Source organism: Ursus americanus, chromosome 14, assembly GCF_024610735.1.
Source record: "Ursus americanus isolate L20-20 chromosome 14, mUrsAme1.1.p, whole genome shotgun sequence".
NCBI lineage: Eukaryota > Metazoa > Chordata > Mammalia > Carnivora > Ursidae > Ursus > Ursus americanus.
This window is the reverse complement of record NC_142140.1, coordinates 32,225,583-32,239,381: the sequence shown is the minus strand read 5'-3', so window position 1 is coordinate 32,239,381 and position 13,799 is coordinate 32,225,583. Positions and strand designations below refer to the sequence as shown.

Sequence of the window (13,799 nt, the reverse complement as noted above, 5' to 3'; positions counted from 1 at the left end):
GGTGGGAATGACGGTGGAGGAGGAGCAGACACTCTAGACTCATCTTGCCGCAGGGGTCTCTTAACTCCATTTCAAACAGTGTTCTTAGGGCTGCTTAAGACCAAAGATCTCTGAGGAATCTATCAGTTCCCCAAATTATAGCCATTTGGTAAGATGCTGTTCATCATTATCTGTGACAGTGTTGTACAGTAATAGGAACAATGTGTTTGTCTGAAACAAAAGCTCTAATGAAACTTATTAAAAGGAAACACAAATAATTATATTAAAAACGATGATTCAAAAGTCCTAGTTTTCCCAGAATAAAGAATATACTTAAAATATTTTTTTAAAAAAATCACTAGATGAACAAAAACATCACGTATAAACAATCTCTGATATTTTAATTGGTAACCAAGCTATTTAAAAACAAACCCAAATATACCAATAAAAAGTCAGAAAAAATGCCTTATGTGGCTTTCTGACCCATCCCTTTTATTCTTAAGTATTTGCTGCATTCCAAATAACATTCTCTTTAAAAAAAAATTATTTATTTATATTAGAGAGAGAGAAAGCGGGCAGGGTGAGGGGGAAAGAGAGGGAGAGAGAGTCTTAAGCAGACTCTCTGGAGTCTGGAGCCCATTTCAGGGCTGGATCTCACCACCCTGAGATCGTGACCTGAACCGAAACCAAGAGTCCATCACTTTAACCAACTGCACCATCGAAGCACCCCCCTCCCACCAGTAACATTCTTAAATTGATAATAAAAAGCAAGAGAACACTTCAAGTAATCAAAAGGGGACTTACACAAGGTTGACAAAATAAACATAATTTCTTCCCTTCCTTTCCCCCCACCCCCCCACCATACAGTCTTTTTACTTTTGATTTAAAGTATTTATCACTTTTAGGAATAAGGCTCCTAGTGTTATGTTCCCACTTCTTTTTTTTCTTTTAAAGATTTTATTTCTTCTAGAGAGAAACAGAGAGTGTGAGCAGGGGAAGGGCAGAAGGAGAGGGAGAGAGAGAATCTTAAGTAGGCTCCATGCCCAGCATGGAGACCAATGTGGGGCTCCATCTCACCCCTATTATATGGTACTCTTAAAAGGGCATGCAGGGCCTCCTGGGTGGTTGAGTCAGTTAAATGTCTAACTTGATTTCATCTCGGGTTATGATCTCAGGCTAGTGAGATCAAGCTCACCTCTGGCTCCACGCTGGGTGTGGAGCTCTGCTTGGGATCCTCCCTCTCCCTCTCGCTCTGCCCCTCCACCCCCACTTGTGCGCTTGCTTGCTCTTTCTCTCTCTAAAAAAACGAGGGGAACATGTGTTGTGTGTCTTGGAAAAATATCTGGAAGGATATAGTTAACAAACTGTTAACAGTAGTTGGCTCTAGACTGAGGATTTGTGATGAGGCTGGAAAGGACTTTTATTTTCCTTACATTGCTTATTTGAATATGTGCAATGAATATGTATTAGTTTTGTTGATCCAAAAAATCAGTAAAGATATTTTTAAAAAGAAAAAAAAAAACCCAGCATGTACTTTACACTTAGCATTTAGGATCAGTCATTTAATCTTTTTGAGCCTCAGTTTCCTTATTTATAAAATGGGATTACCATCACACAAAGAATTCATGAGGAAAATGCCTTACCACATGGTAAATACACATTCAATAAAAGTCCGTTTTCTGAGCCTCAGGTTCCTTGCTGCAAAATTAGGGAGCTGGATAAGTTGTCCATGATCCTTTTGAGAGTTAATCTGATTCCCTCTATTTATATTCACAGAAAAGATTGCTAAATGAAAAATAAATGTCTTTATTTGTTGTTCGGTAATTATTTTTCTTCTATTTCCTGAAGAACCAGGAAACCAAAACCAGATGAGCAGTACCTCTGGAATGTCTGGGCCACTCCACCCTGGGCACCTGGGAAATGACAGGGTATTTCCATTCATTAGCATCTCCCTAATGAGGAGAGTTTTCCTTATTGAAAAGAGGATGAAACTTTAGTTTTAATAAGCCATTGTGCGCCAACAACATATTATATACTCTTAATTTTAACTTTTGGCTACTCTAAGCCTCCTCTTTAATTAGTTTGCCTACCAATATTTGCAATCTAGATACTGTTTAAGCAGTTATGCAAATTTTCCATAATTCATTATATCATGTGTCATTGGTTAAAATCTAATTAGATCATTATCACTTGGGGGGCTTGTATATTAAGTAAGTTTACAGAGTTGTCTCCTACACGTCTGCAATGCTAATAATGGCCTGTCTTTCATGGTACCAGGGTAATGATTTTACAATTCTGTCATTGCTTTTCTAAGATTGAAAACTAGCATGGATCATGGATCATAGCAGTGGTAATAGTTATCAGTCTATTAAGAAGGTAAAAATTTCAAAAAGGAGAGAAAGCTACAACATTGGGAAATACTACCATTCCAAATTTCTCAAAATATGACATATATATATGCTTTTATGTGGGTTCCATGCCTACATGGGGCTTGAACTCCCAACCCTGACATCAAGAGTAGCATGCTCTACTGACTGAGCCAGCCAGGCACCCCAAAACATGACCTATTTTTTATTTAATTAAAATGGTGTATGGATATAGAATCAGAGAGAGAAACACCCACATGGCTTAGAATTCAAAATATCTCATGTATGAGATTTCTTAATTTAAGACTTTTCTGTGCCTGCCGAATACCAGTGGGTGAAGAATGCCTTCAATGTCATTTTGGCATTTCTAACACCCTGCATAGCTTGGTAGGATTCTTTACCCTTCCAGGTTACAGCAATCCCAGCTTTTCTCACGGTAAAAAAAACCCCTATTCTTTCTGTTTGTTTAACATTAATTTTAAGAGATACTGTAGTAGAACTTAACAAAAGGAGATACTTTTTATTTCTACATTTATGAACAAGTTTCTCCATATACAAATTAGGATAATATAACTTGCTCCTTACTGTATGTGGAAGGCTAGGGGATTTCTTACTATTAGTAAGAATAAAAAAAAAAAAAACATTGTCTGAATATCTACTATTTTCTAGGCATCATGGAATGATGGCACTTTGTCCTGCATTATCTTACCTAATCCTAACAAAACTCTGCGAGGTTTTTTTTTTTTTTCTTAAGATTTTGTTTACTTATTAGAGAAAGAGTGAGAGAAAGCACAAGCAGGCGGAGTGGCAGAGGCAGAGAGAGAAGCAGTCTCTCTGCTGAGCAAGGAGCCTGACGTGGGACGTGATCCCAGGACCCTGGGATCATGACCCAAGCTGAAGTCAGACACTTAACCGACTGAGCCACCCAGGCATCCCAAAACTCTGTGAGGTATTATCTACTTTTTTTCAAATAAGAAAACAGATTTAGAGAAGCTAAATAATTTATGGTTTATAGTGCTGGTAAACTGTGATGCAAGGTCTGATTCTGAAACCTTGATTTTCATTACTCTACTTGAACTTAGGAGAAAGATGAAAATGTTCTGAAGTCCTTTGTTTGCCCTCAGGTCCTTCAGCAATTGAAACCCACTTTTGTGTACCTCTTCTTGACCAATTCCTGCCACTTATGCTTCAGTAATATAGGCCTACATGTAATTCCGGTAAAGTCCTGTTCTCTCAAGTTTCTGGGTCTTTGTTTATGATGTTTTCTTGGCCTAAAATCTCATTATCCCACTACTACCAGAGTAGCTGCCCTACTCCTACTCATTTTTCAAGTCTCAGTTTAAACTACTCCAAGCTGTTAAATGGTCAATTAATCTTTGACAAAGGAGGCAAGAATATGCAATGGGAAAAAGACAGTCTCTTCAACAAATGCTGCTGGGAAAACTGGACAGCCACATGCAAAAGAATGTAATTGGACCACTCTTTTACACCATAAAAAAACCCTCAAAAATAGATTAAGAACCTAAAATGTGAGACCTGAACCCATAAAAATCCTAGAAGAAAGAGCAGGCAATAATTTCTCCAACATCAGCCATAGCAATATTTCTCTAGATATGTCTCCTGAGGCAAGGGAGACAAAAGCAAACATAAACTATTGGGACCACATAAAAAAAAGCTTCTGCACATCAAAGAAAACAATCAACAAAACTAAAAGACAACCTACTGAATGAGAGATGATATTTGCAAAGGACATATCTGATAAAAAATTGGTATTTAAAATATATAAAGAATTTATACAATTCAACCCCACAAAAACAAATAATCCAATTAAAAAACAGGCAGAAGACATGAACAGACATTTTTACAAAGAAGACATACAGATGGCCAACAGACATGAAAAGATGCTCAACATCACTCATCATCAAGGAAATGCAAATCAAAACCACAATGAAATATCACCTTATACTTGTCAGAATGGCTAAAATAAAAAACACAAGAAACAAGTGTTGGTGAGGTTGAGTAGAAAAAGGAACCCTCATACCTATTGATACGAATGCAGACTGGTACAGCCACTGTGGAAAACAAAATGGGTATTCCTCAAAAAATTAAAGTAAAATTACCCTACAATCCAGTAATCCTACTACTGAGTAGCTACCAATAGTATTTACCCAAAGAATATGAAAACACTAGTTCAAAGGGATATATGCACCCTTACGTTTATTGCAGCATTATTTACAATAACCATATTATGGAAGCAGCCGAGGTGTCCATTGGCTGATGAATGGATAAAGAACAGGTGGAATATGTATGTATATATACATATATACACACACACGATGGAATGTCATTCAGCCATAAAAAGAATGAAATCTTGCCATTTGCAACAACATGGATGAATCTAGAGAGTATAATGCTGAGCAAAATAAGTCTGAAAAAGACAAATACCATATGATTTCACTCATATGTGGAATTTAATAAAACAAATAAAAGAAAAAAGAAAAAGAGGCAAACTAAAAAACAGAATCTTAACCATAGAGAACAAACTGATGGTTACCAAAGGGGGATGGGAACGATAGGTGAAAGAGATTAAGAATATACTTATCTTGATGAGCACTGAGTAACATATAGAATTATTGAATCACTATATTGTACACCTAAAACTAATATAACACTGTATCTTAACTATACTGGAATTAAAATTTAAAAAATCAACTACTCTGCCATGCTCCCATTACTCTTGATATACTCACAACAGCAAGTATCTTACTATGCCATCACCTAAATTGTGAGCAGTTGAGGGAGTCGGGGTTTTTTTCCATTGTTGCAGGGCTTTTCAAAGTAGCTGTTTCCCAGTTGGCATTCAATTAATTATTTATAGAATGAACAAATGAAAGTACGCACAAATAACTTATGAATTCATTGACAGAATTCATTAGGGATTTGTGGAGGGACCTGTATTACTTTATTCCACATAAAGCCTAAAAGTTACCATAAATGAAAACTTTTCATCCTCTTATATTAAAACTTTCAACACATCTTCGCCCCCCCCCCCGAATAAAGTATCTGGAACACAGTAGTAGTTAAATACATATTTGCTGAGTTAGTGAAGAGTCCTAGAAAAGTACACAAATACACAAGGTCTTTATAATCTAATGCATATTCTTCCCTCCAGACTCACTCTGTGCCATTTCTACTTTACCCTGTAACCGTGAGTAACAGTATGTAATTTTCATTCATGCATCAAATATTTATTGTCACCATTATGTGCCAGGCACATTGGTCCACTGTTTTAAATAGCTTTTTTCCTTTCTTACTGTTCTCTCTTCCTGGAAATTTAAGAAGCCATTCTGTAAATACCTCATTTATTGTGGTTTTCCTACCCTCCTTCCTTCAGTTCAGTTAGTTACCTCCCTCAGAAGGCTGTCCCTGACATCTTTAGTAGTCAGTGCTTCCTTCCATCTTAGTCCTCATTACATCAAAGTGAAATGATCTGTGTCTATTTTGGCCCTTCCCCCATCCCTATCCCACAATACCGAGGTATTGCTTTCAGAGGGCAGGGATGGAGTTTTGTCCACCTATGTGTCCCCAGGGCCCAGCACAGAATTTACGACAGGTAGGACAGGGCCAAAACCCTATATGTAAGTATTGAAATGAATTCCCACAACAATAAGTGAGTTATGTATTATCTCCAAGTTATAGATGAGAAAAGGAGACTTGAAAGGGTTTAGAAAAGTTTTAGAAAAACCCAAGGTCACACAGTGGTAGAGCCTGTTGTCAAAGGAATTTGAAGAATGAAGCCATCATTGGTTCTAAATGAATAAAACTCCTTCCCACTATATTTTCTTTAAATTTTCGTTTAGATTTTGGATTCTTTCCCTCTATAGACCAATGACATCTCGTCTACCATAATATTATGAGTGAGGACAATGCCCCCTCTTTTTTTCATATTGAAAATTGTTTGACCTCTCTCTGGAAGGGACGTGATTTTAAACTTTCTGAACTCACACTCTTTCCGGGGTAGAATCTGAATTGGAGTCCTGGGGGGACGTGATAGGTCCCATGAGAAGAGGGGTCATTCGAAATGGAATGCGGGGACTAAGAGTTTTTCTCTGGGCAGGATTCACAGAAGACTTTAGCTGGGGGAGGATGGATCTCATTTTTGATGCACAAATCCCGAGACTTGTGGGAATTTGGTTGGTCACAACTAAGGCGGCGGTAAGGGGACTGTGTTGCCCACAGCTAAGATGACTGCAAATGAACATCTCCTTCGGATGGGTCTGCTCTCCTCTTTCATTGGTATTTTCAATGAGAAGTATAGTGAATAAAATTCAGTAAAAGTTGTTGTCTTCTTACCAAGATGGTAACGTAGGAAGTCCGCACGTTTTGTTTGGAAAACCTTCAACAGGTCAAATTTTCTCTTGCCCTTAACCAAAATGGTCGTAAAGATTGTCCCACGGTTTGAAGCTTCCAGCCCTTAACTAACATGGCGTCTGGAGCTCGTTAAAAATTAGTTTGCCCTCTTTTATGCCCTTGACCATCATGGCCTCCACGGCGTCGAACACGTGACGATCCCGGACTACGGCGCGGGAGAGGGGGTAGGAGGGCCCTTGAAGGGTGCGCGTTCCCGTGGCGGTGCACCGGGTAGGTTTCAGTCAGAGTCACTATGGCGGCCGGCGCTGGCAAGGTAAGCTGAGGCGGCGGCAGCGGCGAGGGAGGCTGGACCCGTCGTGGCGTCCGGACTCTAAATCCCCGCAGCTCGTCCGCGGAGAGGTCGGCTGAGGTCTGGGCCAGTCGCGGGGACTGGTGGGGGGCGGGTTGAAGGGGGTGCGGGCTGAGGCGGGCGGGCACCGGCGCCTGACGGCCGTTTGTTTTGATGTTTTCCCCACCAGGTCGGAAAGTTTCCTGCCTTGTTGGGCACAGCCTGAGCGTGTCCCACCGGCCGCGAGTGGTGGAGGCTGCGGCGGACCCAGCCCGGGGCCTCCAGGCCTCTCCCCCAATCTCCGGGCCAGCCTCCCTCCCCCACCTCCTCGTCCGCTGGGAGCTGTGGCTGCTGTCCCTGAGATGAGACCCTCGCGGGGGCGACCCTGAAAGAAGGCGGCCGGTGTGCTGAGCAGCAGCCAGGAGCCCAGGCGTTCAGGGACCAACTTCCTGCGGGCCGAGACCCCTGAGCCTCCCCGGGGTTGCGCCTCGCTCCGTCCGCACCGGCCTGCCGAGCCGGATCTCCGCCCTGGGCGCGGGGACGCCCGCCAGGTGCCCGGGAGTCCCGACTCGGCCGCTGCCCGCGCCTCTGCCTGTCCGCGCTCCTCGCGCCAAGGACCCCAGCCACCGCCGTCTCGGCTCGTGCCAGGGACCCCGTGCCACCTCTCGGGCGGCCTCCGCGCAGCAGGAGCAATGCAGACTGTCCCGCTGGAGGTCTAGACCCCCTTGCCGCCCCCCACGCCTCTGCCCTTCCACTCTCGAGGCCTTCGAAGAGGGGCGGTGGCTGCCCAGAGGTGCTCTGCTACACCTTCCTTCGGCCCGAAAGGACCTTCCTGGCCGCACGGAACCGACCCTTCCTTCATGCTGCAGTGCTGCAACATTTCCGCCACCGAGGGGGAAAAGCGGCCGCGATCCCAAACAAAACACAAGAATTGGTGTGTGACTCATCTGCTTGGATACCTCCAGTCCCCAAACTGTCTTCCAGGAGTTTTCTTGGCCGAAGCTATCCGATGTTTGAGCCTTTTCTTCCCAGGGAAGAAGATGGACTGAAAGCTGCCAGTTGGGGACTTTGTGCGATTAGGGCGCTGCTGGGTTTTAAAGGAGGTGATGGGGCTTGCGCTGGCTTGTCTTCCCATTCAAGTGAAGAGTTGTTGATGTTCACTGGTTATGCTTAGACAATGCGCAGTTTGTTCTAATTTAAAATTTTGGGGGGGATAGGGCTATAGGCTTGTGAAGGGCAGTCCGGATCCGGTGGAACTCCTCTTTATCCCTTGGTAGGAGAGACACCCCCAGCCTGTCCTCGATGCCGTCAGCCTTGGCCATCTTCACTTGCCGCCCGAACTCGCACCCATTTCAGGAGCGCCATGTCTACCTGGACGAGCCCATTAAAATCGGCCGCTCCGTGGCCCGCTGTCGACCGGCGCAGAATAATGCTACCTTTGATTGCAAAGTGCTGTCAAGGAACCATGCTCTCGTCTGGTTTGATCACAAGACGGGCAAGGTAATGTCACCACGTTATCTAACAAACTTTACTTTTCGTTTCCCTTTGCCCTTTTTGCATAATGTATGCAGGATCCCAGCGTTTGCACCCAGAGGAGACTTTCAGCAAGGCCACGGAACCGACTTTTTGTGTGTCTGGTTCTATTGGAAGTTTAGTTGAGGTGGTTGAATGGAAAACAGAGAAGGTATTGTAACTAAATGCCTCGGGAGGGCGATGGCATCTTGATAATGTGGTCATTCCCAGTGAAATCCCAAACCCTAATTCATTTCGGAAAACTAGATAGTGAAACTTGGCTTCTTGCTTCCCGTCTTTTTAGAAAGGTGAATTTGCGGTTCAGTGCTTGAATAAGCAAGCAGCAGTTCCCAAAGCAATTCCGGGAATTTGTCGCCAGTATTACACTGGAGCTCAGGTGTCTCAGTGGTGAGATGTAGTTAACACAGCTTTTAGTTGAGTTCAGATCAAGGTCTTTCTAGTAAGGACAGTTGTTTGTGTAAATTTACAGTTTTGAAAGATTTGATGCATATTTACCCATGAAGGAGTAATTTGCAATTTGCAAAGCCAATTTCATTAAGCATGAACAACTGTAACTTTACATTTTCAGTTTTGTTTGCAAGTTGGGTGAACATACATGTATTGCTTTTGAAAATCACGTTTTGAACTTCCCTGCAAGAAGTTACTAAAAATACTTAATGCATAGTTACAGAGGTGATATTTAAAAATCAGTGTTAGGGAATTAATTTACTTTCTGAAATTATATCCAATTCTATCAAATATTGCATTACCTAAGTGTGATAGGATCAATTTAATGCTCTTTAAGTGTGACCCTTTTGCATTTTTATGTTGGCACCCTAATTTACTATGCTTGTGGGTACTTATATTTTAAGAATACAAGAAAAAAATTAAATAAGACCCTTTCAGTTTTTAAAACTTTATGTGTGTGGAGAATATACTGAAGAACTCATTTTTGTGCTTTTATCTCAAGTTTTAGTTGAGACACTGAATCAGTTCCAACTTAGAGTAAGTTATGTAAGACCTATAGGAATACCTTGGGCTTCACCTCCTGACTTTTTGCTCCCTCTTTTTGAGTTAAATGATTAAGTATTTTTTAAAAGAAGTTAAGTTTTCAGTAGTAGTATTTTGAGATGAAAGAAACCTGAGCCTCAGAAAAAAGAGAGAAAGCAATACTTCTGTTGCTACAGAATTAAGGAATTATTATATAAATCATTTTTCAAAGAAAGGAGGAAAAGATTGCGCTTGCATAATACCTATGCCCGACTCCGTGTGTAGGATGAGAACTGAGAAATATGTTAATTTTTCTGTATAACACCAGATGTTCATTTACCTATGGAACAGACCCTTTTTTTCCAAACTGAAGTTTGGGTGTCTGAAAGACTTCATAGATTACCCATAATCATTTAAACTGAGTATTCATAGAACTCATCTTTCCAGCTATCAGATTCAAACATCAGTTAACTGCTAGTGCCTTAACCAGCTTTGACCTTTTTGTCTAAGCTAAGGTCCAACTTAATCAAATAATAGGTTTGTGTAAAGTACATAATCTGCAAATGCACCTGCTTTACTTTGATACATTACTCAAAGGAGATTCAGATTTTTTTTCTTTTACTTATTTAAAAATTAGTGATTACATGAACAGTGCTTTTTATGACTGTACTGAAACCCCCACAATAGGTTATTTTGAGATGGCTAAGGCTAGATCCATAGTGAGTATTGTATAAATTGAGATGATGTGTTAAAATTTTGAGTGGAATTTGTAATTAGAAAAACTTATCTTTCAAAGATACACAGCTTATTTCTACCATTTTCACTTTTTTCCTGCTTTAGCTAAAAACAGGATATGAGGCCATTACTTTAGGTATAGATATAATTATTGATTATTGCACAACCTAACCTAGTTAAAACAAATAACCTGTCAGATTCTGCCATGCGATCAAATTGTTTTAGGCATAAAATCATTTAAAATTTAGGTTTGGACAGACAGGTTTTTATTGAGCGCCTAGTATGTGCCAGATATCCTGCGGTACACGATTCCAAAGAAGACCCACAGTTTGACCAAATATCACTTATTGTTTTCTATGTGTGAAATTTCCAGTTTGAGGATTTCTGCTATAATTGTCTCATAACGGATAAGTCACTGAGCCTACTGTATATTCCCAGCAAATTCCTTTATACAATACCAGAATCCCCTCCTATAAGCATCACCTCAGGCAAGTTTTTATTTTTCAAAACATCTCATCTCTGAGCCTTAGTTTTCTCTTCTGGGGATAATAGTGGTACCTACTATTGTTTCGGGGATTGAGATAATCATGTAAATTACTTAGCACCCTGTTTGTGGCCCTTATTAAGGGCTTAGTACTTAGGGAGGAAGGTGTTTGAGGTGGGGGGAAGAGGGAACCATCTAGGCAGCTCTTTGCAGTTTCTGTAGTGCTGTGGAGTCCTAGGAAGGTAATGATAATTGTTTTTTCTCTCATGTGATGGCATATGTAGAAGTAATCTTTTAAATTGAAGCATATGAAATTGAGAACTTTGTTCAAATTGGCACTTTCCCTGGGAGGTGGAAAATTGGAGTAATATATACCCTTTGGTTGACTTTTACCTTGTGATTTTTGCATTCCGCACTGGCCATTATAGGAGACCCATTAAAAGCTGGAAGAAGTAATAAACACTTGAAACTTTCTGATTATTCAAGTAATACATATTCATTGTAGAAAATGTGTAAAATATAGGCACATGGAAATCTAGGTGACACTTTTTAATGCTAAGTTTGTGGAATGTGTTATGATACTGAAAACCTGGAGGTTGGAGGGTGACAGGTTTGCCATAAAGTGGAATTTAATACGCTTTCCCAAATCATCTACTCAGGGGTGTAGCAGTCCATTATTGCCCTGCTTGGATGCTGACCCTATGTATCATCCTTCACTTCTCTTTGGAGGTCAAGCTCTTCAAATTAGATGCATATAATAGAATGGTTATTAATCCTTCTTTCGACCAAGGTACCACTGAACAAGCAAATCTGTCCATGGTTACACAGAAGGTGTAGTGAGTGGACTGCCTCCTTCTGATTTGTATGGTCCCACTTGATTTGAGTCTCTGTGGACAGGTGATAGTCTAATGGTTGATACAGTAGTCTATTTCCACTCTCACTATAGTTTATTTAGTAATTAGTAATAAGTGGTAGTAGTTTTCTACTTCCAGTTTCACTTTTTTTACTTAAATTCAATGCATATTTTTGAGCACCTGTTCTATCATGATCTGTTTTAGTGGAGGGGCCAGTGGTGAGAGGGAAGAAAACAAGAACTGATTAGAAATTGTTATTCTTTCTAGGAGCTTATATTTTGGATACAGAGGGTGACTGTACACCTTAGGAACAGTTGATTGAGAGGTGCGCCTGGGTGGCTTAATCTGTGAAGTGTCTGCCTTCGGGTCAGGTCATGATCCCAAGGTCATAGGATTGAGCCCTGCGTCGAGCCCTGTGTCGGGCTTCATGCTCAGCAGGGACTTTGCCTCTCCCTCTCCATCTGCCTCTCCCCCAGCGCATGTTCTCTCTCACTCTCTCAAATAAATAAAATCTTAAAAAAAAAGATTGAGGTAAGGTAGTATTAAATAAGTTTAAATGGCAAGGGTGATGGTGTTTGAATTAGACTTTACAATAGGGGTGGATAGGTACACCTTAAGAAATGATGTCTTTTTTGGGTGGTTTTTGTGTTTTGAGCAGATGAGAGTAGAATAAAACAGACAAAAGCAGATAATTTTGAATGAGTTTGACATCTTCCAGTCACTGATGAAATTGATTTTGTTGGATTGGACAGGTTTTTTGGAGAGTAGCTATGTGTGAACATCCATTCTGTGTGACGTTTTTGTTTGTATCTCTTTTTTATAAGTAGTTGTGAGACTCTGGAATAGAGGGTGTCTGCCTTATATGTCTGTTTCTTATTATTTTGTGTAAAGCAGATGCTGAGTAGCTGAAGCTGAGGAGATGGTTGTGGAGTGTCTTGATTACCAAGCTAAGGGCATGGACCCATGTACTGTGGAAGGCCATGGAAGGTTCTCTACAGGGCACTGACATAACAGAACCACCATTTAAAAGTGATACAGCAACAATATGTAGGGAGGCCTGGAGCAAGTTCAAATGGGTAACAGCTTAATTAATACTTGTTGTGCACTAACTATGCACCATACCCAGTTCTAAATGCTTTACATGTTAACTTAATTAATCCTTAAATAACTATTTAAGATAGCTGCTTATTTTTCCCGTATTAACCTATGAGGAAAGTAAGGCACAGAGAGATTAGATTAGATTAACTTGCCCAAGTTCACATAGCTAATAAATGGTAGAGTTGGGATTTGAATGTCTGTATTCCGACGTTTGACTCTGGAATCTAGAACCCAAGCTCTTAACAATTCTGCTACTGCAAGGCGTTGTAACAGTTTAGATCTGATGTCATTTTGTCAGGGCATTGACCGTATTCACAGTAGGAATTAAAATGATTAAATGCCAGAAAGTGAAAAAAGACAAGTATATTAACTTGCTCATTAGGACTTCAGCAAAAAGAGAGGTTCTGTAAGTACCGGATATTTTGGGGATGGTTCATGGATAGGATACAATTTAAGCTAGACCTTAGGACTTTTAAAATAAGGCAGATGTAAACAGAGTTAGGGGAAGGAGTTTTGGGTGGGAAGAATTGCTGAAGTAAAGGCATGGAAAGCAGGAATGATATGTCACATTGCAAGGAAGTCATTGCAAAGGAAGAATCTTCAGAATTTGACAATCAAGATAGTTTTTGTTCTTCTTCTCCATAGCTAAACATGACAGCAAAGATCCTGGCCTCAGCTTTTAGGAGAATAGCAGATCATTGATTTTATTTGTTTGTGTGTTGTTTTGCCAATTTTTTTGTTGTTGTTGATAGAAGTAAAAATGTCATTAAGAGGTGCTGGTTTTTGTGAGAAAGTAATATAATTGACAGATGTTATGTTTGAGGCACATTGATGTAAACATGTTCAGAAGGTCAGGTTGTATATCCAAAGCACAGATTCGTTTCATACTTTTCACAATAGTGGAAAATTAATGAAATTTAATTTTTACCTATTCAATTTAAAAATGTGGATGGCATATATACTTAAAACTTTTTTTTTTCCCCCTGCTTAGATATTTGACTTTTTCCTTAAGTTGAATTTACTCTTTGCCTTCTCAGACTCCTATTTGGTTTTCTCAAGTGGTATTTATGTTAGAGCTTAGT

The 13,799-nt window shown here is 40.4% G+C and overlaps 1 protein-coding gene and 1 pseudogene across 40 annotated transcripts in view; both read left to right on the top strand.

Annotated features, from left to right (window-relative positions):
• Window positions 1–7,832: 7,832 nt before the first annotated feature.
• Window positions 7,833–13,799, top strand: part of SLMAP (sarcolemma associated protein) — a 142,775-nt gene continuing 136,808 nt past the window's right edge. For all 40 annotated transcript variants that reach the window (XM_045807444.2, XM_045807445.2, XM_045807435.2 and 37 more), the window contains exon 1: window positions 7,833–8,544. In XM_045807444.2, the coding sequence (XP_045663400.1) occupies window positions 8,347–8,544 (198 nt within the window). In that variant the 5' untranslated portion in view covers window positions 7,833–8,346. The remainder of the gene's footprint in view (window positions 8,545–13,799) is intronic.
• LOC148108933 (pyruvate dehydrogenase E1 component subunit alpha, mitochondrial-like) overlaps window positions 8,606–13,799 on the top strand; it is a 39,808-nt pseudogene continuing 34,614 nt past the window's right edge.